The following is a 22,298-nucleotide window of genomic DNA, read 5'->3' as shown; positions in this document are numbered from 1 at the left end:
TCCCATACAGACCTCTGCCAGGGGGATGGTGCTGGGCCAAGGCTGTGAGCTCCCAATCTCCTGCCTCTCAGAGACACTGTGGGTCAGTAAGGGAGCTGTGGGAACCTCCCCTCCACAGGGGCTCCTGTGCAAACTCCTACTGGAGGGTGGTGGTGCTGTGCTGGGGTGTGTTCCCTCCTACCCCCACTTCTCAGAGAGACTGCTGGTGGGTAAGGGGATTGGGTTAGGGTGATCCCAACCCAGTTCCCGTGCTATGGGGAGTGGGTACTGTGGAGAGCCAAGCTAGGAGAGTCTGGGGGTCCATTCCCCTGCTCCTGACCCACTGGACTGACAGACCCAGGCAGGAAGCAGGCTAGGGTTCAGAGGTTTTACTGCCTCAGCTCTATGACAGGTGGGGCAGGACTGGCCCTTCTCTGCTGGAGCAGACAGCACAGACCAGGGATACAAAACATCCTGGGATGCTGAGGAACGGTGAGGTAATTTGAATGGGATGGGATCTGGGACAGAAGTTCCATAAAGTGGTTTAACCTAAATTAATTAAGTCTGATACTATATCCATCCCGCTTTATCTTAAACGGGGTTCAGTCATTTGGAAAACAGTTAATGTGCACTGAACTTCTGTTCTGTTACTGGTGTAAACCAGTTTCTGATCACTTAAACTAGTTTATGTGTAACTTCTGTCCCTAGCCCTAGTGTCAACAAATTAATCATTCTTTAAAATTAAGGCAGTTCAGTATAATATTTTTTGTTTGTTTATTTCATTAGCTATACTCATCGTGTGGTTGGGAATGGAATTAAAGCTCAGTCTGGGAATCCAGAAGTTAAAGTGAAAGGAACAGATCCTGTGACAAGTCAAATAATTGATAAGCTGAAACACATTATCCAGGTAAGAATGTTTTGCCTATTCTATGGTAAGGTCATAATCTTGTAAATTAAGAGCATCTTGGTGCTGAATAAATGTGAATTACTATCTGTTATAGTTGAACTGTTAATTAATATCATAACTCAGTAACAGAATTCCCACTAGAAATTGTGTAAGTCTTTACATAAAATATTTAAACTCCAATTATTAATAATGATATAGTTAAAAGCTTGGCATAAGGTAGATGAGGATTAGATATTTGACTCTGACAGCTGGGCCATCTGTACCTGTGAGCTGAACTTGCAACTCAGCATTGCAATAAATGTTTAGAGGCTTAGCTGAAGTCTGATTTTCTTTTAGTGTATTTTGTGTTAACCAGGGTGTCTGCCATTATTGGTAAATAAGGATGGTGCTCATAAAACCAAAAAAAGGTTTGCTATATTCAGGTTATTGCCTAACCTCTAGGTCTTGCTTTGAGTTTAGCAGTTTTTCTGGCATTGGAAATGTTTGGAAAATTGCTTTAGTTAAGATTGTTTTCCAGTAATATTTCATATATATGAATCTCGTAGTGTATACATATGGGTAGGTACTAAAATTTAAGGTTTATTTGATAGTCAATTCTATTTTGGGCCTATTATGGATATATATATATATATATATATTTTACTATTGTCTTTTATGAAGTTAAGATTCCACCTAGACAACTCATTGTTTTTTTAAACAAAATAGTTCTTCTGTTACAATAAAATGGACAATGAAGAAAAAATCAAGATTTTATATCTGCGAGGGTGGTATCAAGATTCAAGATAAATAAAATAAACCTTTCTTGTAGTAAACAAGTAACTTCTTGCCTTCTAACTAAAGTATGCCATTACATCTAGTCTTCTTTACAACATTATTAAAATTGTATAAAAATGAATCCTATTTTGCTTCCAAAGGAATGCTGAGATTTAATTAAGCACCACAAATCACCCCCTGAAGACAAAGGCTGCAGACAGCCTCAAGGCCCTGCATCTGTTAAAAATGCCCTCCTTTGATATTAAATCTGGACTATGTTGCTTAATGTGTTACATTCTACTCCCGAGGGTTACTTTTGAAGGCGTAATATTGTTGGATTGAGCATTCTATTACAAGTTATAATATATTCAGTTCTTGTTCTTCTTTTTCTTGAAAGACTGCAGTGCACCTGTAGTAGAAGGACTTTAACAATTTACTTGTTGCAAGTCTTACTAAATGCAAATGAACCTTTCTCTGGGACACGGTTCCTTTCTTGCATGTGAAAGTATAGAAACAGGGTGGAGGAATTACAAGAGAATTTCAAATACTATGGAGATGTAGTATATAACTGTTTTGCATCAGATGAAAAACTTGTTGAAACTCCAGGAAAAGTTTTCTTCTTCATCATTTGCTGCTTGGCTGAATGAAACAGGGAATCATATGCAAAGACCACCTTTTTGTCCTTTGTGACATAAAAAGGACAATCATGTTGAACCTCTTTTGGTCCGGCCTGAAAGTTTAAGCAAAGGGAGATTAATGGATTTTGTTCTCTCCCAGTATAGAAAAAAATCATATTTCTGTGCACTAGTCTAGTACTGATTTCAAGGTATGGTACTACAACAAAAAATTCCAATAAACTAATTTACCAGAGAGAGTAAAAATTATACTTGAATGTTAGAACTATTCACATATGAGTATGGACATAAAGGGTGGGATTCCATTTTCTTTTGTGACTCTGACAGTTTTATAGACATCTACCTTACCAGTTTTGGCTCCTCTTTATACTTTGGACATGTAAGATTTTATATGTAGACTATGCACTGGCTGAGGATGTATGTTGCCATGTACATGTATTCATATTTGGGTATGTGTCGAAGTTCTGGAAAAATAATGGAGAGAGAAGGGCATATCTATATTTTAGCCCAATGACTGAGTAGTTAGGGCATCTGTTCAGCAAGAAGATGATCCGGGTTCTAGGGGGAGCTTATAATTCTCTGACTTCCTGAAATAGTGCTGTAATTACCACACCACAAGTCAAACACTGTCCAGTCTCCTCTTTGACTTTCTTTTAGAGGATGAGTCACCACTCCTTGCATATAACTTGGTTAACACCAATGAAAAATAGCACAGAAGCTTGAATGCTACAGAGAACACGATTTGAGATTAGAACCTAGGACCTGCTTCTATCCAGGACAGCAGCAATCTCACTGAGCCATACATCCTCAGCTTTACATTTTTTCTCCTGCACCCATATCTTCCTCTCTTGGCCTCCCATGTGCCAACTTTAAAAGAAAGACAGGAGACAGCTTTGGATAATGCCTGAAATGTGGTATAGTAGAGTGCTGTTCAAAATGTGTGCACAGCATCTGTGCACCTAATCATGGCATAATTATTGTTATAATAACTGTATGAACAGATAGTATGTTCAATGGCACTGTGTATGCGACTACTGCATGTCGATGTAGTTGCCATGACATCCATGCTGGACATGCCTTTGTATTGTTTATTTGTGTGTTACATTGTGGAAAATCCATGAATACATTTTCAAAATCCCTCAGATGCAGGATAGTAGAATAAGCAATACACCACTCATTCTCCTACTCTTTCTCTCTGGTATGTCCTCTATGTTGTGTATATGCACACAATGTGTATCTTCCTTGGCAGCCTCTACCACATCATTGCTATTCTTTTATCGATTTTTATTGCAGTCTAAAAGACCTAGAAATTAAGGTTTAAAAGTGTGCACTCGGGCACACATGCACATCAATCCAAATTATATAAGGGGTAAATTTTGCAAGGCAATGAAAGTTGATTGAGCCAAGATTTCATTCCAAACTCCTACAGAAGTTCAGGAAAGGACTATTTTTCCCAAGGTTTTAAAGTATCTAAGTACTAAAACTGAGGATGACTTGAAACTTGATCAATATTAATATTGTAATATTCTGTAATATTGTAAGATTCCCTGTAGTTGAAGATCCCTACAGGTAGGGATCTGCCTGTTAAACCTCCAGGTAAATCTGGCAAAATTTGTTAACCTGCTTTGCTGCTTTAGATTGCTGGAAATGTACATTTCTCTAAGTTAACAATGTTCTTTTCTAAGAGGGGTTAATCAAAAATATGTTCCAAGAAGTTTTATCAGGGCCTCATGCCACACAGAAATACTTAACAAGCCTACTAAGGATTTTCATTCTTTGTATTTTTGTTTTTTATATGCAAATATTATGCTACAAAAGCACTAAAAACATTTCATAAGAGCAAAAGAAAAGACTCCATTTTAAAATCATACCTTTGACTGTTGCAGGTAGCTTGTCTGGGCATAATATACTTGATAGAAACCTATTCCCTGCAGGAAGCCTTTCTGCCTTAAAAATTACTGTCTCTGTTTCAAAGATACCAAGACTGTGACCTCAGAGACATCCTGAGCCTGATCATTGCTAAAGATTCCACTCAGTGTAAAAATAAAAAGTAATCATCACTCGGTTTAGAAATCTCTAAACAAAATTTTCATTTTTCAGGGTGTATATGCCCATGTATATATAGGACACTGCAGTGTCCTTTTTGATCTGGCCATAAAAATCCGGAAGTTTTGATAGAACAAGGCATATATCCCAACTGCCATTCAGATTTCCAGGACAGAAAAGGTAGTTGTCACCACCATGTCCAAGTAAGAGATCAATGGTAGGAAACCTCATTGTTCTCTGAGATTTTCCTTCAACTATATTCTCTATACAGCAGGAGCCTTTTTTCAGGTTTCTCAGTATTTGTAATAAACCGCATACTTTGGCCTCAGGTTGGTAGAGGGGAGAAAAGTTCTTAAAAAGAACGATGCATCGTCTTTTCTGACTCAGCTCCCTGTCTCCGGAAGGAGAGATTGAGTATGTTATAGCATGGATGCAAACCTGAACATCACCAAAAACAAAGAGTGGCAGAAAATTTGCTTTAAAAAAAATCCTTCTTGGAGGGCCAGCTACATGTGTGCTTTGCTGCAGGAGTTGACTAAGTAGCTCCATAGTAAAGCTCCATAGTAAAAGCTAGTTACCTTCTACACATGCAGTGCTATTAGGCCACAGTAAACTAATTAACTCTGCTGGAGGATAGTACTGCCCAACATAATTATTATTCTAGAGAGGAGTTATTCAGTGCACCACAATGCACCTATAGGGGACCGGATCTGGCTGTGGCATGAGGTTGCTACAATGTGGGGACTGCCTGGCAGCTAGTGCGGGGGCTGCCTGCCAGGTAGCTTCATGTTGAGACAGGGTGGAGCAGCTCCAGGCTGGCAGACTGAGCCCCCAAACCCTCTGTCAGCTGGGCCTGTGCCACCCCAGCTCAATATGCTGAGGTCCTGGATGCATGTGTAAAAGTGGCACCTGGGAGAAATAAACTCCAGTGCAAACTGTGCCAGAGTTTATTCAGGCATATTAATTACATGTGTAGCTGCACCATGTAGGTGACATTAAAATATGAACAAATAGATGTTATCGAGTAGGTAAAAGAAACAAGTATACTCAAGTTCTTTGAGTATTTCTTTTCGTCTGTTTTTTGGTTTAAAAATACATTAAAAAGTAGATCCTCACCAAAAGATGGACTCCAAAATGTTTAAACATGGGAGGATTCTTACTTTTTAAGCTTGATTCTATCAGAAGCACATAAATCAGGCATTCTGTGTAACTGTAAGTACTTTGAGGCCCTTGACTCCACGGATATTGTATAAATGATGTAGTATGCCCTTCTAAACTTGACTTTTGCCTACCATTGTGGTATTTTTAATTGGAGAGACTAGCAGTAATCCTTTTTTCTTGTTCTTTAAAATCTAATGAATTTCTAATAGGAATTAATAGAAGTTTTTGTTTATCTTGAACTGCTATACTTTGTACTACAGTCTCTTTGACCATGTCCACATGACCAGGGGCGTGTGTTTGCAGCAGTACAAATAGTAGCGGCACAAATTTGTGCCACTATTTTGTGCTGCAGTGCATGCCCCTGCTCATGTGGTTTGCAGCAGGACACATTGTGTGCTGCAGTGGGGGCTGGCTGGGGCACAGGGTGCCTCAGCGTGGAACTAGCTGTCAGCCAGCCCCCATTCTGTACCCCAGCCAGCCGGGGAGTGGAATGTGGAGATGGGGAAGTAGGCAACCCAAGGCTACCTGCTTCCCCCATCTCTGTTCTGCGAAGCCCCCACACTGAAGCATCCTGTGCCCCAGCCAGCTACTCCCCAGTTGGCTGGGATGAAGTGTGCCCCAGGGAAAGAACTGCACATGCCTCATCCTCATTTTGAGGTACACTGCACCTCATCCAGCCAGGGAGTGGCTGGCTGGGGTGCAGGGTGCCTCAGCATGCGGGCTTCACAGCATGTAGAGATAGATTACTCCCCTATCTTCACATTCATCCCAGCACATGGCACTTTGAAATGCTTTGCACCACTTTTTTTTTCCAAGGTATTTTTTGCTACTGTGCAATCCAAGTAAGAAATTTTGCCCCAGTGCTGCAAATTAGCAGTGCCAGGCATGGTTTAATGCACAACATGTATGGTTTGTGGCACCTCAAAGAGGTTTGTGGCACCACAAACTGCAGGTGTCAAAAGGTCGGGATCCAGCCTGTGGGTCCTGTCCATATATTTAGCACCACTGAATAGTTAAAAGACCTAACTTAAACACTGTTATAGGAAACTAGGTTGGCAAATCACCTTCTGTCATAAAAATGCTTGCTCAAAAAATTTGCATTCTAGATAGATTTGCTACTGTTAGCTCTTTTTTCAGTCATTTAATCCCAAAGTAGCCAAATAATGGTTTCTTTGCTTATTTCTTTCATCTACTGTGATCTTCAATTGCCACTATTATTTAATAGGCAATCATGATACACTAACTTACTTGTACTTGGTAGCAGCAATTACTTTTCCTTCTTCCTGAATAATTTTTTAAAAATGTGACAAATTTATCTTTCCTGTTGATAAGATAGCAAATATGTTATTTCACTTCTAAGATTGCAATAGATGTGGAGTCTATTTAGGCCATGTACAAATATTCATTTAAAGTGGTAGAAAATTTCCACCACTATTCAGAAAAAAAAATCTACTACTAGAAATCATTCTGAGAAAGGAACCAACATCCCTCTCTCCTGCTCTTTGTGGCTTTTCAAGACTGGGGTGACCCTCATCTGGGAAAAGCTTGAGCTTGGGCAAAGTCCCCTGTCCACGTCTTACATCATGACTCTGGTGTTAGAAGTGAGCAGGAGGCTCACATCACTACTCCTTCCACTCCTCTTTGGCCACTAAAAACAGAGCAGATTGAGCGCCACAGCAAAGCTCGCACCCACTCCATACACTTGAGACTCTGATGTGAGGAATGGGCAGGGACTTTGCCCCACTATTCTGGGGACATTCTCCCTAAGCCCAGCTCCCAGCCCCACCTGCTCTCCTTTGCCTCTAACCGAGTGTGGGCAGGTAAAGGGAAGCTAGGAGCTGGGCTTGAGGAAAGCTTCCACATATTTGGCTCCCAGGCCCTCCAGATTTTAAACTGTGACCCCTACCACACAGCTGTGCAGCACAGGCAGCAGGGGGATGCCAGTGGATCTAGGGGCTGGGCCTGGGAAAGTCTTGGGGCAATGCCACTACTGGTGCTGTGCTCTTGATGCCCACAAATCTCTGCCTGTTTCTTACACTTGGAACTGCAGTATAAGAAGCAAGCAAGGAGTGGCTAGCAGCTACTCCCCTACTAGCCTATGGGAAGAAGGGAGGAATATTTTCCCCCATGCTATCTCCAGATCACGGTGGCCCCTGCCTCAGTAAGGCACTGGAACCTTTGTTCCAGGCTTCTCTCCTCCTGGTCCCCTGAAGGACTTAAGCTGGGGGAAAGTGTGCAGATGTTCATCATGCTAGGAAAAATTCTCCCAGGAGCAATTTACACTCTGATTGTTCCTAGGCTATTTTTCTCTTAGAGTGGCTAGTTATCTCTAGAAGAAAACGTTTGAATGTCTACACACTTTTGTTTCTATTGGGAGAATCGAGGTTCTCCGGGTAGAAACTTAGCATCTTTATGTGACCTTAGATCTCAGTGCTAGTCAATTTAATATATTTCTTTTTACAGAAAACAGTGTCAAGGGAATACTGCATTTGATGAAAATGTGTTTTTCCAAGGGTTGTTAGCTGTGGGGCTTATTGTATTCAGGGAATGTTACTTATCATGTATTGTGTATGTTTTATATATGCCTATAGGACACAGTCATGGGAATCTTACACAATTAGTCAGATGAGATCCAAGCATAGTATTTGTGGTCATGGCACTGATGCAAAGAGAGACAAAGCCAAAAACCTGGCTACTAATGGATTCTTTTACTGCAGATGCACATTGAGCATAGAATTTCACTGAACAAAATGATGACTAAGTCTTTTAATTCAGTGAATACTGTTAATTTATAGTTCAGTAAAGCTGATAAAACATTCAAAGGTTTTTATTCTCCTCCAAAGTGCACTACTTTGAAATGATCAGTATTAAATTTAATCTATCATAATTCTGTGCATTCACATACTACAAAGCAATTAATACATATATTAAAGACCAGAACATAGGCTTGTTTACAGTGACTTACTAATATTAAAGACCAAGTCTTCTGATTATTCCCTTTAAATTCTGCATAAATGTAAAATTGCCCAGGAAAACAGCTATACACATAGTCTGTGTCCAGACAAGTGCGGATGTTTGGTTCCCCAGGGACAAGTAGCACCGGCGTACCTTGAACTGCAGCTACTTGGCCCTGGGCAACGCCCGTGCCATGTGCTCTTTGGTGCGTAGTAAGTTACCCTGGGGTCAGTAGGTGAGGCTGTCCCCAGCAGCCTTACGTGGCATCCTGGGGACCTCCCAGGGCCTGGTGATCTTGGTGGGCGGAGCCTGGCTGGCAGCCACAATGTGGCTGTGGGTGGCCCAGCTCCACTTTTCAGTGGCATGCACTGCCCATTTGTGTGCTGCTCCACCTTTTCTTTCTATGGGATTTTTGGCCCCTGGATATCTAGGGGTCAAAAAAACCCATGGGAAAAAAGTGGAGCAGTGCTTTCATAGGCAGCCCATCCTTGCAGCACAGAGAACACGTGACTGTGCAATATGTGACACTGCAGACATGTTTGCTGGGCCTGTGCAAAAAAGCTAGTATTTGCTTCAGATTGGGATTCAGCTGATTTGGGGGACAGTGATTTGATTCGGACGGATCTGATAGAGATCTGGCCGCTGCCGAATTGGCCGAATCACCAGGCCCTGGGAGGTCCCCAGGACAGGCCCTATCCCCTACCCACTCTCCCAGCCCCGTCAATAGCTGCCTGCTTAAACACTTAAACTCAACAGTCTTATCATTTAAAACAAACAAAATCTGTGCTTAATCATCACTTTATCTGTTACTGATATTTAACCTCCTCTGTGGTGAACCACAATTGACTGTTCCCAGAAATTCTACACAACTGTTTGAGATTCAACAAAGATTACCTAATGGAATACAGAATATCAGGGAAATGTTAATAGTCAAAATATCAATACTCAAATTGGACTTTAGTGAAGGCACAGTTGTAAATATCTTTAATGGTAAAGGTGTATTATACTATTAAATGATCACATTGTTCAGATTGTTTCCTCAACAGTAAAGACAAGTTGCTGAGATTCACTTTGGAAAATACTTCTTTATATATATATTTTTTTATAAATGTATTTTTGGCAATATATTGTATCCTGCAATTTGCTGAGCTGAAGTTAAATAGCAGGTACCCTACAGAGGCAATTCCACAATACAATTTCAGGCCATCTTCTTCAACTGCTGTTCAGCACTCACCTACTGTAGACCACCTTGCAACTATAATCTTTCCTATTCTGTATTCTTTCTCTTATAAAATAAGTCTTTTACTTTCACTAAGTACCCATATTCTTCTTTTACTTTTTGCCCCTTTCCTTCTCTGTTACATATGGCTATGTAAATGATAAATATCCTTAAATTTACTTTTCCCCATCTCTTTCTTCCTGTATGAATCAAGAACTTCTGCCAGTATTGTAGAAGTTTAATGGCTTTGTTATATTAAATATCTGTTAGTCATTTGATCAGGGCAAGCTTTTCATCCCAGCCTTCTTCCAGGAGGAATGTGACAATTTTATTTCTTTAATGAAACTCAGATAAAAATTCCATCCAGCAGATACTTAGTAACAGGGTTCTATACTGAAGACTCATTATTAGAGTGCATTGAATTAGTATGGTAGACATTAGAGTGGCACTGCATGTTAGGGTGCAGTAGGTATGTCTGCAGAAGCCAGACATGTAGGGTGTCTGGCTTTTAGCTCGGGTGTAGGAAGCTATGTCCCGTAATGACCAGCAACAGGATCATATCTAGATGGCTATTTGTGATGTCCCACAACATCCAACAAGAGTTGTGCAGGGCAACAGGCAGGACACACCATAGTTCCTGGGTCTGCAGGCCTGGGAGTGGGTGGTGGGGTGCCATGGCAGGGTACTGGCAGGTTGGGACATGAAGGCACGTGCAAATAGCAAGGGAGAACACTTGCTCTGGGGCTCTTCTGGAAGCATCTGGGCAGGGTACAGGGAAGGGTCTGCAGTGAGGTGGTAGGAGGATGGGGACATTCTTGTCCACACCTGACAGCAAATCAGGGGTGGCCTGGGCACTTGGCAGTGCTCAGCAGTCTCCAGCAGCCTGGGCAGCCCTCAGGGCATGCTGGAATGTGTTCAGGAGTGTCCCCTGCTTGTGTACCTCTGCCAGTGCAGGCTGCCTGTGACTCCCTATTCCCTACAAGGGCAAACATACATACTGTTCACTCCCAATCTGAACTAGGTCACTCAGAGAAAACTGTGCAACTTTGATTCCTCCCCTGGCTTTTTGAACATCTGTGCATGGCCTCAGTGATACTATGGGAGTTTCAGTGTGAAACAGGACAGGGGCCTCTAAGCATAGCTAATTATAAAAGTGCTAATATCTGCATTTTTAACTCCTTGTCTTATCTATACCTTTTTCCTTCGCTCATAAATCACTGCACAGTAGAGAAATATACATGGAAATACCACGCATTCTTATTCATTTAGCTCAGATAGCAGTGCCAGAGATAAGAAGACAGTCCTTTCTTTTTAGCTGAATTGAACCACTAACCAAAGCAGTTATTTCAATGCAGATGCTCTTCCACAAAAGCCTATTTCACACCTAAATTGTTGGATGCTGTATTTTTCAAAAAGCAAGCAAGCAAACAAACAATAAAATATGCAAGAACTGGTTGTGCATGAGTTTGTTAGCAGCGGCAGAACACTCTTTTTTCTTTCTGTGTATGGAAGAGAGAGTATTTTAAAATGAATTATTATATAAGGAGAGAGGCTTTGTTTGTTTTGGATTTTTTGGTGAATTATTGCTATATCAGATGTTAAAATCCTGGTAACTATTGTGTCCTGTTCTGAAGAGAACTTAGAGTATGGGTAGTTTACCTGGTTTTAAGTGCAGCTACCCTTGTCTAATATTTGTGAACAAATTAATTTATTTGTCTTATTTTAGGTTTATTTCTTGTTCCCCCACCTCCACAAACATTGGAAAAGTATTATCTTGCTCTTTCTTTTATTAATGCTATTTCCTTTTAGCTCCTTATAACTTTTTATTACACCCAAGATACTATTGACATGAGGGACCTGCAAGAAGAGACCTCTCAGGCCTTATAGTAGTTCTTATTCTTAAGAAAGGGAAGAAAGGCTACTCATGCCTTTAATTCTGTATCTGAATTTGAAAGAAAGAGAAAATATTCACATTGACCTATAACTTAACCAGAGGGACAGGGAGTATTTCAAGACTCTGATCCTGCAGGCAAATTTTAATCCACACAGAGCCTCAGTAACTTTGACAGGGTTCCATTCAGATCCCAGAGTCTACCCTTGCACATACAGCTACAGATCAGGGCAGAAGATTTCATCTTCCTTATTTATTTCTTTAAAGACCCAATTATTTATGTATTAAAAGCCTTTTTGCAAAAAGGCAACACCACTTTGGTTATTCTATTTCAGCATAAGTGGATGCGACTTACCTGAGGCCATGAGATACAACAGAGGCATTGCTCATTTTCTAACTCACAGCCTGGATTGAGAGAGTACAACCTGGGAGGCATTTTAAGGATGTATGCTTTTTATAGCAATTAAATATTCTCCTTAAATTGCTGTCTCTCATACTTGGGAAGCTGTCACTTTGTAACTTTGTATGTTTTCATGTTTTAATTGAATGACATAACTTGCTTAACTCTAGTTATCTCTTGTGCTGAGGACGAAGAAAAAGGGTATAAGAAATGCACTTAATTTTCAGTGGACAGGCAATTTAACAATTGGTTTGCCTCAGAGTAAATTCAACAGAAGATTGCTTTATGGAGCGTGTGGTATTGTGACTTGCTTTCACTATTGGCCTTTCCATTTAGAGAATCAATTGTCAGTGTAAAGCCAACCATGCCAATTAGGGTATAATCAACTGGAAATGAGTTTAGGAATTCAGCTTGAAAGTGACCTGACTAATGGGATTTGGGTTGCTGAAACATGTCTCTGTCTATGATTGAGGGACCACGTACATTTTCTCATGTGGAGCACTAATTAGACTTTATACATAGGCACACATAAGCCTCAGGATCTTACAGTAGGAGCAGTATTATTCAACTTTTTTTCTTATACTTGCAGTCCAGGTTGACAGTGAACCAAAATTATTATGAGTGATATGCCTATAACAATAAAATATAAAAGGCTTATTCTATTAATAGTTTTTCTTTGTATGATATTAGTATTCACCAGTACATATATTAGCTGTGATGAGAAAAATCACTAATCAGATAAGACTTTAATATGGTACAGTGAATCTCACTTAAATAAGTTTTGGATTTGTCTTTGCTTATTTAGCAACATGATGGATGACTACATACAGTAGAATACATGAAATCTTGGTAAATTAATGTGTCTGTTTTGAGAATACATTATAGAGCAGGGGTCGGCAAATACTTCAGCTGGAGGGCCACTTAAAAACTTTTGGTGAGCTGTTGAGGGCCACAAAGGTAGCCCTGCCCCTTGACAGATGCCCTGTCCCCTGAGCACCATCTTGGGACTGGATGTGCCACCCTGATCTTTGCCACCAGAAGTCGTTCCCTATGCCCCAAGAAGTTCTCCTTTTGGGAGGTGGTTGCCATCTTGGAATTGGAAACAATCAAATCATATACTAAAAATCAAATACATATTTTAATTTTATATGGCAAAAATGCCCTGATTTATGTGTATTTGCAGTGTCTATAGAGGTGATTGCAGAATGGCTTAAAATACCGTCTTACTCTTGTATATTGTATGTGTGTGGGGGAGTGGAGTGTGGTTGGGGAGTGGGTGTGGTGTGTGTGTGAAGGGGGTCTGTGAGGGGGTGTGGGGAGGTTGTGAAGGTGTAGGGGTTTGTGGGTGTATGGGGGGTTTCTGGGAGGGATGGGAAGGGGTGTTGCAGGGGTGTGGATATATGTATGGGGTTTGTGGATGGGTGTGGGGGGTGGGTATGAGAGTGTAGGGTTTGTGGTGTTGTGTGTGGGTGTGCCCCCCCGAGCCCCTGCTGGTGGTGGCAGCAGCCCCCAACACATGCCCCCCACCCCAAGTACAGGCCCTGCCACTGGCAGCAGCAGCAACAGCAGGTGGTAGGCCCTCAAGGAGCTCCTGGCCCACTGAAAGCAGAGCCCCCTGGCAGAGTGCAGCTGCCTGAGTCCCAGGGGGCTGCACCCGGTGGCATGGAACCAACCCAGCTTGGCGTGCTGGTGCGTGCCTTCAGACCAGTGGGGAATGAAGGTGGGAGCTGCATGCCATGTGGTTGGGCTGGGCCAGCTCTGTGCCTGTATATGCAGTTCCTTGAAGCCCCACATGGAGGCATGAAGCGGGCCCAGACCACTGTTGTGTGGTTTCTGCCTGTGGTGCTGTGAGCCCCACATACTGGCATGGAGCCAGCCTAGTTTGGCCCACAGGTGTTCACAGTGGGCCAGGACAGGCCACCTCTAGGCTGCCATGTGCAGGCCCTGGGACTCAGCCAGAGCCATGCACTGCTGGGGGTCTCTCCCTGCCTTGTCCATGAACACCCTGGGGGCTCACCATCTGCTGCTGCTGCTGCCACCAGTGGTGGGGGCTGTGTGCCATAGGGGGGTGTGGTGGGTGTCCCACACCCACTCTTCCTTCTGCAGGCAAGAGCTCCCCTCCCAACTCCTCAGCTGTCCAATTGCATGCCACTATGCTTGGTGCTTCCACATAGGGCTCCCAGCTGGAGTGCATGGAAGCGGAAACACAGAGCCCACCTGGTCCAATGTCATGTGACAGCTGAAAGCCCATGCCTCCTGCTGGCTTTTAGAGGGTCAGCCATGGGCTGTTAATAAGTTTTTTGGAGGGGCCTTGCAGGCGAGATAGAATGGACTTGTGGTTAGGATCTGGCCTGTGGGCTGTATTTTGCCTCCCCCTGTTATAGAGATACCTGATAGTAGCATTCTTTGTTAGTTACCTAGTTGCTATTTTCATTATAAAGCTTTTTTTCCGTATAGGGCTGATTTTTCTCTTTTATAGAAATTGTTTTCATATGACCCTGACATCTATGAAACTGAAATATTTTGTACCTGGTATTCAGATATTTGACTCACTAATTAGAGTTCAAAATATGCTTGCTTTAAAATATTTCAGTTCTAAAAATTAGAACACCAGAGAGTTCAATTAAATATTCTTTACATTTCTATTAATATTTTGGGCCTGTAGTGGACCATATTTATTCTCTTAGGCCAAGTGCAAATAGTCAAAATTTCTGAGGGTGAATTGATTCAGTTGTTGCAGGTTAGTCTAAGCTACATATATTAAAATGAAACAGAAGTGAACAGACATTTACCTTTGGTTCAGGAAATGCAACCACATGCCTGTAGTGGCTTAGGCTAGAAGCTGGGGGTGCTAGATCATAGGTCTCTGGCATGTAGCCAGTATGGGATGTGTGTTTGCTCCTTCTTCCTGCTGCCCCTGAAGTCTCTAGGATATGTAGTCCAAAATCACAGCAGCAGGACTCTGCAGGGTTTCTTATCATTTCCTTTTCCTGCCTCCAGGTATGGATTTGTAGTCCACAGTTGCAGCCAGCAATAAGTTTGAGTGGGGGAAGGGTGTTTAACCTCTCTCTGTGGCCCCAGACCCCAGCTGGGGTTTGCCTGGGGGGGGGGCAGTCCTCCCTCCCTGCACACTGGGCTGCATCCCCAGCTGGGCTTCCTCCCCTCACCCCCTTGTCAGCCAGCCCTCACTGCTCCAGCTAGGGAGCAGAGTGGCAGGGCCAGTCCTGCTCTCTGGATCAGACAGCACAGCTCAGCCCAAGGCTGCAAAATTCTAGGATGCTGGGGGGACTCCGATTTAACATGAGCCAGGAAGCGGTTTCGAGAAGGAGTTTCATAAACTGGTTTGACCCTAATCAGCTACATCTGATACTTACATCTGATGGTGCATTCAACCAGGTTTATCTTAAGCCAGTTTCAGCCATTTTTAAACAGGTTTATGTGCACTGAGCTTCTGTTCTGTTACAGGTTTAAACCAGTTTTTGATCACTTAAACTGGCTTATGTGTAACTTCTGTCCCTAGTCTTAATGGGAGTGTCATATACACTTGGATTAAAATTGGCACAAGGAAACTGTTGTTACACACCTATACAAATACCATTATAATGTATTTACAAACAAATAGTTAAGCTTATTTCAATGTATTAAATTAAAGAAATGAAGAACATTGCAACTTTTCCCAACTGACACATCCTAGGAATATTTGTGGATAGAAAGGTGGATGAGGGTTGAATTTGACACCAAATGGGATTTAAATAGATTCAGTTAAAGCAGGAAACAAAATCTCTAGTCTCAAGTGAAAATTAGATTAGTGGTTTTAACTTATTGAAATCTGATACACATCATGAAACCACCACATAGTTACCTTAATTGACAGTCTCTGCTGAGCAGAAATTCAGCAATTGAATAAGAGGGTCAAGACTGAAGAGCATTGGCAAAGATGTGAAGAAAAGCTTACTGCTTCTATTAATGCTAACTAAAGTCAAGCATATCTATTTGCCAGTTTCATGAGTAATATAAACGCAATGCACCATACTCAACCAAAATAGAATTTTAAAAGGTAAGAAGCAGCTGAAACTGGAATTACAGTGACTTTCATCAAAATATGCATGGATACTGCACTATACTATATTTGGTACTTTTCCTGTACTTACAATGAAAAATACTGTAACTACTGTGTAAACTTAAGTACTATGGTTGCTAAGTTAGAAGCTTGTTTTTACTGCCATTGTAAACAAGCATGCTCTCCAAAACAAAAGCATGTATCATTGTTAGAGGAGATCCTATAGAAAAACAGCAATAATATGACCCTGCACATGGTCTTATAGGAGACTACAATTAAAAAACTGATGCTGTACATGGACTAAAGCCAGAATTCAAAGACTATCAGCATACACCTGGGTTTTGGCATTGTCTGCCTACATTTTGAGCTAAAGGTGATTTACAAACAAGTAGTTACATTTATTTTGATGTATTAAGTTAAAGAAATGAATGACACTGAAACTTTTCTAAACTTTATGTACCCAGGATGCACATGCAATCATTAGAGAGATTCTAGATGACCTAAAGAGGATTCAGAATTAAGGGACCTATATGCTATACAAAGAATGGATAGTAGTAAATGCCTACATAGGATAATTCAGGAAGTTCTCAAAGTGTCAAATAGGAGCTGCTAAAGCATAGCACATTCCTTTCTTACTCAAGCTATAAAGTATCTTCAGTCACTTCTGAGTCAAAAAACCTGGCCCTCTTCTGAGATTGCTATGCTATATGTTTCTGAAGATAGGAAATTTACAACAATGGTGTTGGTGCTGCCCACCTTTGCCCAAACATCTAGTGATTAGAGGAAGACCTGGGAGATTTTGGATCATAGCCTTCTAAACCTAAGGGCAGAAAACAGGCAGCAGCCAGGTGCCTGATGAGGGCAGCCATTTTGGACCCAGAGATATAAGCTGGGCTGCAGTTTGCTGCAGGAGGAAGGAGTTAACATCAGGTTGAGGAGTTGCTCTGTCTGTATCAGGAGGTAAGGGGCTATGAGCTGGAGGGGACCCCTTGTCTTGGTTAAGACATAAAACTACACCCTGCCAGGTAAGGGTGGTCTGGTGGAGCTCCTAGTGGTGTGGGAGCCCCCAGGAAATGCTAGGCCAGTTACCTTCCCGGTGAAATGTGGGTTGGGGCACCTTATAACCCCAGCCCTGCATCCCTAGTGGTGTTTTAATAAGCAGGGGGAGCCCAGAGCTCATTAAGGAGCCCTGAGACAGAGCAAGCCAGAGGAGAGATCTGGGGCTGTGCCTAGGTGGCAGGGGAAAGCTGGGGGGTGCGAGTGAGACCCTGTGTGAAAGGGGCGATGAACAGAGTGGCCCTGTAGGTGTGGGTGTCTCAGGAGGCATAGTGGCCTGGCAAGGGACTGGGTGTGAAATAGGCCTATAGTTCTAGTATCTCTCAGTCAACGCTCAAGTGAGGGTAGTGGGAGACACCCAACGGATTGCATTGGGGGTGACCGAGGTGAGGAGAGCTAAGCCTGAAGCCGGGTGAGGCCAAGTGGGATGAGTGTGGCCCTGAGAGAGGGCAGTATGAAAGAAGCTGGGTGAGAACCAGCAGAGTGAGTGGGACCCTGGTGAGAGAAGGGTGGTATGTGAGTGGCCCTCCGGGGATGTAGAGAAGAGCTACAACTGTGTGCCCTGTTTACTCCAGCCATAGGCTGGAGAAGTAACATCAGAGTAACATCTGAGAGGCATGGGACCCATGGAGGGAAGGTTGGAGTGGGTATTAGGCCCTTGTCAGCAGGGCGAGTAATGGGTAGCCTCTTGCCTTTGTAACTCTTATTTTTCCATCAAGGTATGGCAGGTGAGCGAAGTGGGTGTTTACTCCAGGAGCAGGGCGGCTGGCAGAGACCTGATGAGGAAGTCACCCTGTTACAGGCCCATACTTCTCACTTCCCAGGAGAACGCCCTTACTGCTGGGATATAGACTAGATGAGGCAGTGACGTAACAAGCAGGGCTTATACCCTGGGGAAAAGCCTGCTGGAGAGTATGTGCACAGGTTTTGAGATTGAGAGGTGGGGGGCAGGCGTCCTAACTAAAACTGCCTGACCACTGCTGCTGCTATATGCTCTACCCACCCCAGCTCTTGCTCTTAAAGCAGCAGCAGCCTGGTGTCTATGCACTGGCTGCTGCAGCAAGAACAATGCTCTGGGGCTATTCCTGGCTGGTGCAGACTCTATGGGGGTTGGGGGTGATTGTAATTCCTCCTAAGTTTGCATCCACAGTTGGTGCCCCTCTTGTCTAGTTATGCTAGTTACTTACTTACTATACTGAGATGAGACCATGGTCTGCCCTGACTGTTGAGATTTAGGCACTGGGTACCCAAGAATGCAAAAGTCATCGAACTGAAAGGTAGGTCCTCATGTGGAAGAGCATGCACTTGTAGAGGCACAAATACCAGTGATACAAATTTGTGCCATTGCTTTGTGCCCCATCACATGCCCTTGTACATGTGCTTTGACATGCAGCAAATTGTACTGGGTAGGGGTAAAGGGGGCTGGGGCTGGCACCTATGAGAGAGAGTGAGAGAGAGCAAGTCTCAGCAAGGTCCAACCCCATCAATGATGACGCTGAAAAGCCACACCAACCCCTACACTAGAGGGGCTTTATAACGTTCAAATCATGCCACCTGTCAGTCATGTGGAGATCTAATCAATACTCTCTCATCAATGTCAATCAAAGCCAATCACAGCTAGGACCATATAAATCAAACTATCATGACAACCCACAATAACTCATTAGTGTAATGGTCCTAACTGCCATGTTCCTCTGGGTACCAAAAAAACAACTTGGCCTTCAATCAAACAACTCACTGCCTATGATCAGCTTTTAAAAGTAGGTCATGACATCATTAAAGTTGGGAGTTCAGATGTTTTAGAAGACTCCAAGCTCTAGTCATCCTACACATGTGTAACCACACCAGGACTCCACTGTCTACCGCACATGCTTGTTTTGTGAGAGTTGTGCCACTATTTGTTCTGGTGCTTTATGGTTTTGGCTACTGGGATTTCCTGGTAGCAAATTGTTGCTGCACAGCAAATTTGCAGCATCGTGCACATTTTCATGTTCCCCATATGTAGTTTGTGGCACCACACAGCAGTTTGTAACATGTTATTATAAAACAAGTTTCTTCCCTTTAAGGTAAAAACATGGGAGTTTTTGGGAGGAAAGGAGTTCCCCCTCGGTAGTTATATGACTGAATGACAGCTCAAAACAAATAAACAAACAAGACTTCCCTCCAGCCTGATATACATGCAGACCTAAATAAGAACACTAAAATAATAAAAAAAAATGCATTCATATGGCAAAAGCTCATTGGGTTTCATTGCATATATAATATCATGATTTAGGAATGTGGACAAATAAACATAAATATATCCTTTTAAAAATCAAGTCAGTTGCTAATTTTGAAAAAAAAAAAAAAAAAAAGATCTTTCTTCAACTTTATGCTTGGAAATATATTATCAAACAAAGCCTGAAACTACTTTATTAAACAGATGGTACAACCTCATTTAAATTTAATTTAATGCATCCATTATTTTTTATTTAAGAAAAAAAGCTTCTAAGATCTTACATTCTAAAAGGTAATTCAAACTAATTTGTTATCTAGAAAAGAGACTATTAGTCAATTTTACCATGCTCTTGCAATTCCTCTTTTCAAACTGCTCCCTTACTCTCCTCAAGGTTCACCTGCCAAGCTCAGCCATTCAAGCTGTCCAAGAACTTTCTTTAACTTTATGCTCTGGGTTCAGGGATCACCTATCAGTTATATAATAGATGAGACTAGTTCAAGCATAACATTAACCTCCCTTTTCTCCAAAATGCACCCCCACCCCAGCCCACTTCAGGGTCTGGGTATTCAGAGAATCATAAGAAAGTAAGCTGGCAAGGAACACATGAGGTCATCTAGTCCAACCACTGTTTCAAGGCAGGTTTATCTCTGACTACATAAGACCAGTCAAATGTTTTATTAAGCCTGCTCTTGGACATTTCTAGTGATGGAAATTCCACAGCTTCTCTTGGTAGCCTGTTCTATTACTTGACCACTCTCCTAGTAAGTAAGTTCTACCTAATCTCCAAACTACATTTCCCCTCCTGCAGTTTGAAGCCATTGATTCCAGTCCTGTCACTCACAGCCACAAAGAAACGTCTATCTCCATCCTCTTTCTGGTTGCCCTCCATGCATTTGTAGACTGTTCTCAAAGCCACCCTCAGTCTACTCTTCTCCATACTAAGTAACCTGAGTTCTTTCAGTCTTCCTCATAAATCACTCTTCCCAGAGCTCTAAGAATTTTTGTCACCATCTGCTAGACTTTTTCCAATCTGTCTATATCTCTCTTGAAATGTGTAGCTCAAAATTGGACAAAGTATTCCAGGTTCAGCCTTACCAGTGCTGAATACAGCAGAATAATTTCCCTTCCCTTGTAGGAGACACTCCCGTAAATACAACTCAGTATACTGTTGGCCTTTTCTTGCTATAATAACACTCTTGGTTCATATCGAGTTTATGGTCCATTGTAACTTCCAGGTCCTTCTCTGTAATTATTCTATCCCAAGTGCAGGACTTTGCACTTTATCTTGCCGAATCTCATCTGATTAATTGCATACCATTTCTCCAGTTTATCCAGGTCATTCTGGATCATAGCCCTACCCTCCAGATTGTCTGCAACTCCACAAAACTTGGTATCATCAACAGATTTGCTAAGTGTGCACTCAGGCCCATCCTCCAAATCATTAATGAAGAGGTTAAGCAATACTGGACCCAGGACAGAGCCCTGGAGAACTGCAGTTGATACCGCCTTCCAATTAGACATTGAGCCATTGATGACTAATCATTGTGCATAATGGGTTGTTGGGTGATGCGTTGTTTCACTGTTGTTTGACAGTTCTGCATTGGCCAAGGTTACATCCACACCCCAATTATACACTTTTGAACCTGGGACCATTTTCATTTGGTTAATCGGCTCCACTTTATTGAAATGGCATCAAGGGGCTGTAGGACAACCAAGAATGGAACTCATAAGACATTTATAAAACAAGTTTCAAACCATTTTATCTTTTAATCCCTTAAACTTGAACCCCAAATGGGTATGAACAAAGAACCCAGTTCCCTGTGTCATGGTATATGTATCAGAAACTTAAATAATTATACACATTAGACAGATACTTGGCACTTCTTTTGAGGAAAAAAACCCACTTATGCAAGTAATTCCTTTCCACATCTGGCATCACATGACAACTGGCTGCCTCATCAGTAGGGCTTCTGGTTTTCTCTGATAAAAAAAAAAATCTCAATTTTCAGATATAAAAAAAAATAAACCAAAATCCACATGGTTCCAGTCCTATATCTGGCAGTGATCTGGATCCTGCTATTTTAAGAGCCACATGGCCCCTGAATTCTCAGTCTGTAAAGGGGCTCCCATCTGCCTCAGTCTCCCACAGCTCATCTGGCTGCTTTTCCTTGATTCAGGGTGTAGTCTTCTTCAGCTTCCACCCAGGTGTGCTCCCTAGGGTTCTTCAGCAAACCAGGCCCTGGAACACCCCAAATTGGCACCTCCTTCACCCCTTAGTCCCAATGTCCAGTCCTCCAGAATTAACTCCAATGAAAATGCCCTCTAGCTACAACATAAACTCTCAGCCTACCAGCTTTCTACCATGCCTCTTTTTGCCTGAAGTCCTATTCTCTCTGTTGGCCAGGCTTCAACATCCCTCAGGTCTTCTGGCTTGTCTTCAGCCATGCACCCCTCATCAGCAGTCTCCTGGCCATGCTCCTTAGCCTTCAGCCTCCCAGGCCAGACTGAATGCTCTGGCTTAGGCCTTGGCTTATATCTTATCCCAGCCTTGGCCCCTTCTGGTCAGGTAACTGGTTGGCCCTGGTCTCACCATTCTTCCTAGCAACATACACCTGTGATTCCAGAGCCCTTATTTGTCCATACCAAATCTCTGCCCTTTTGCTTTTCTGCAGAGTTACTTCTGCCCCTAGGTCTTCCTAGCCAGGGCTTCTTTTTATTTACTTCCTTACCCCTGTGTAACAGGGTGGTCCTGCTCCTGTTACACACTGTCTATTTTTCCTTCACTCTTTCCATCATGTCTCTACCCTAATTTTTGCCACCTATCCTTGCAGTAAAAAATTAAAAATGTTTCCAGCAAAAAAGCTTTTAGCTCATTCCTTCCCATACCAAGTCAGTTATCTACCTCCTCTTTGCTGATCCCTTGAGTTAGCTATTTTTTACCTGGTCTTCTATCAATAGTTCACTGCTGTGTTCAGCATGCCCTCTCCTGGAGTTTTGCCCCTTCACATTTTCCACTAA

General features: G+C 42.4%; 1 protein-coding gene across 1 annotated transcript in view; it reads left to right on the top strand.

Annotated features, from left to right (window-relative positions):
- Positions 1-22,298, top strand: part of GPC5 (glypican 5) — a 1,236,000-nt gene that overhangs the window by 455,699 nt on the left and 758,003 nt on the right. The window contains exon 6 of the mRNA XM_019486966.2: positions 766-886. Within this exon, the coding sequence (XP_019342511.1) occupies positions 766-886 (121 nt within the window). The remainder of the gene's footprint in view (positions 1-765; positions 887-22,298) is intronic.

This window comes from Alligator mississippiensis, chromosome 1 (assembly GCF_030867095.1).
Source record: "Alligator mississippiensis isolate rAllMis1 chromosome 1, rAllMis1, whole genome shotgun sequence".
Classification (NCBI taxonomy): Eukaryota; Metazoa; Chordata; order Crocodylia; family Alligatoridae; genus Alligator; species Alligator mississippiensis.
Note: the sequence above shows the minus strand (reverse complement) of the source record. Positions and strands in the feature narration are given on the sequence as shown.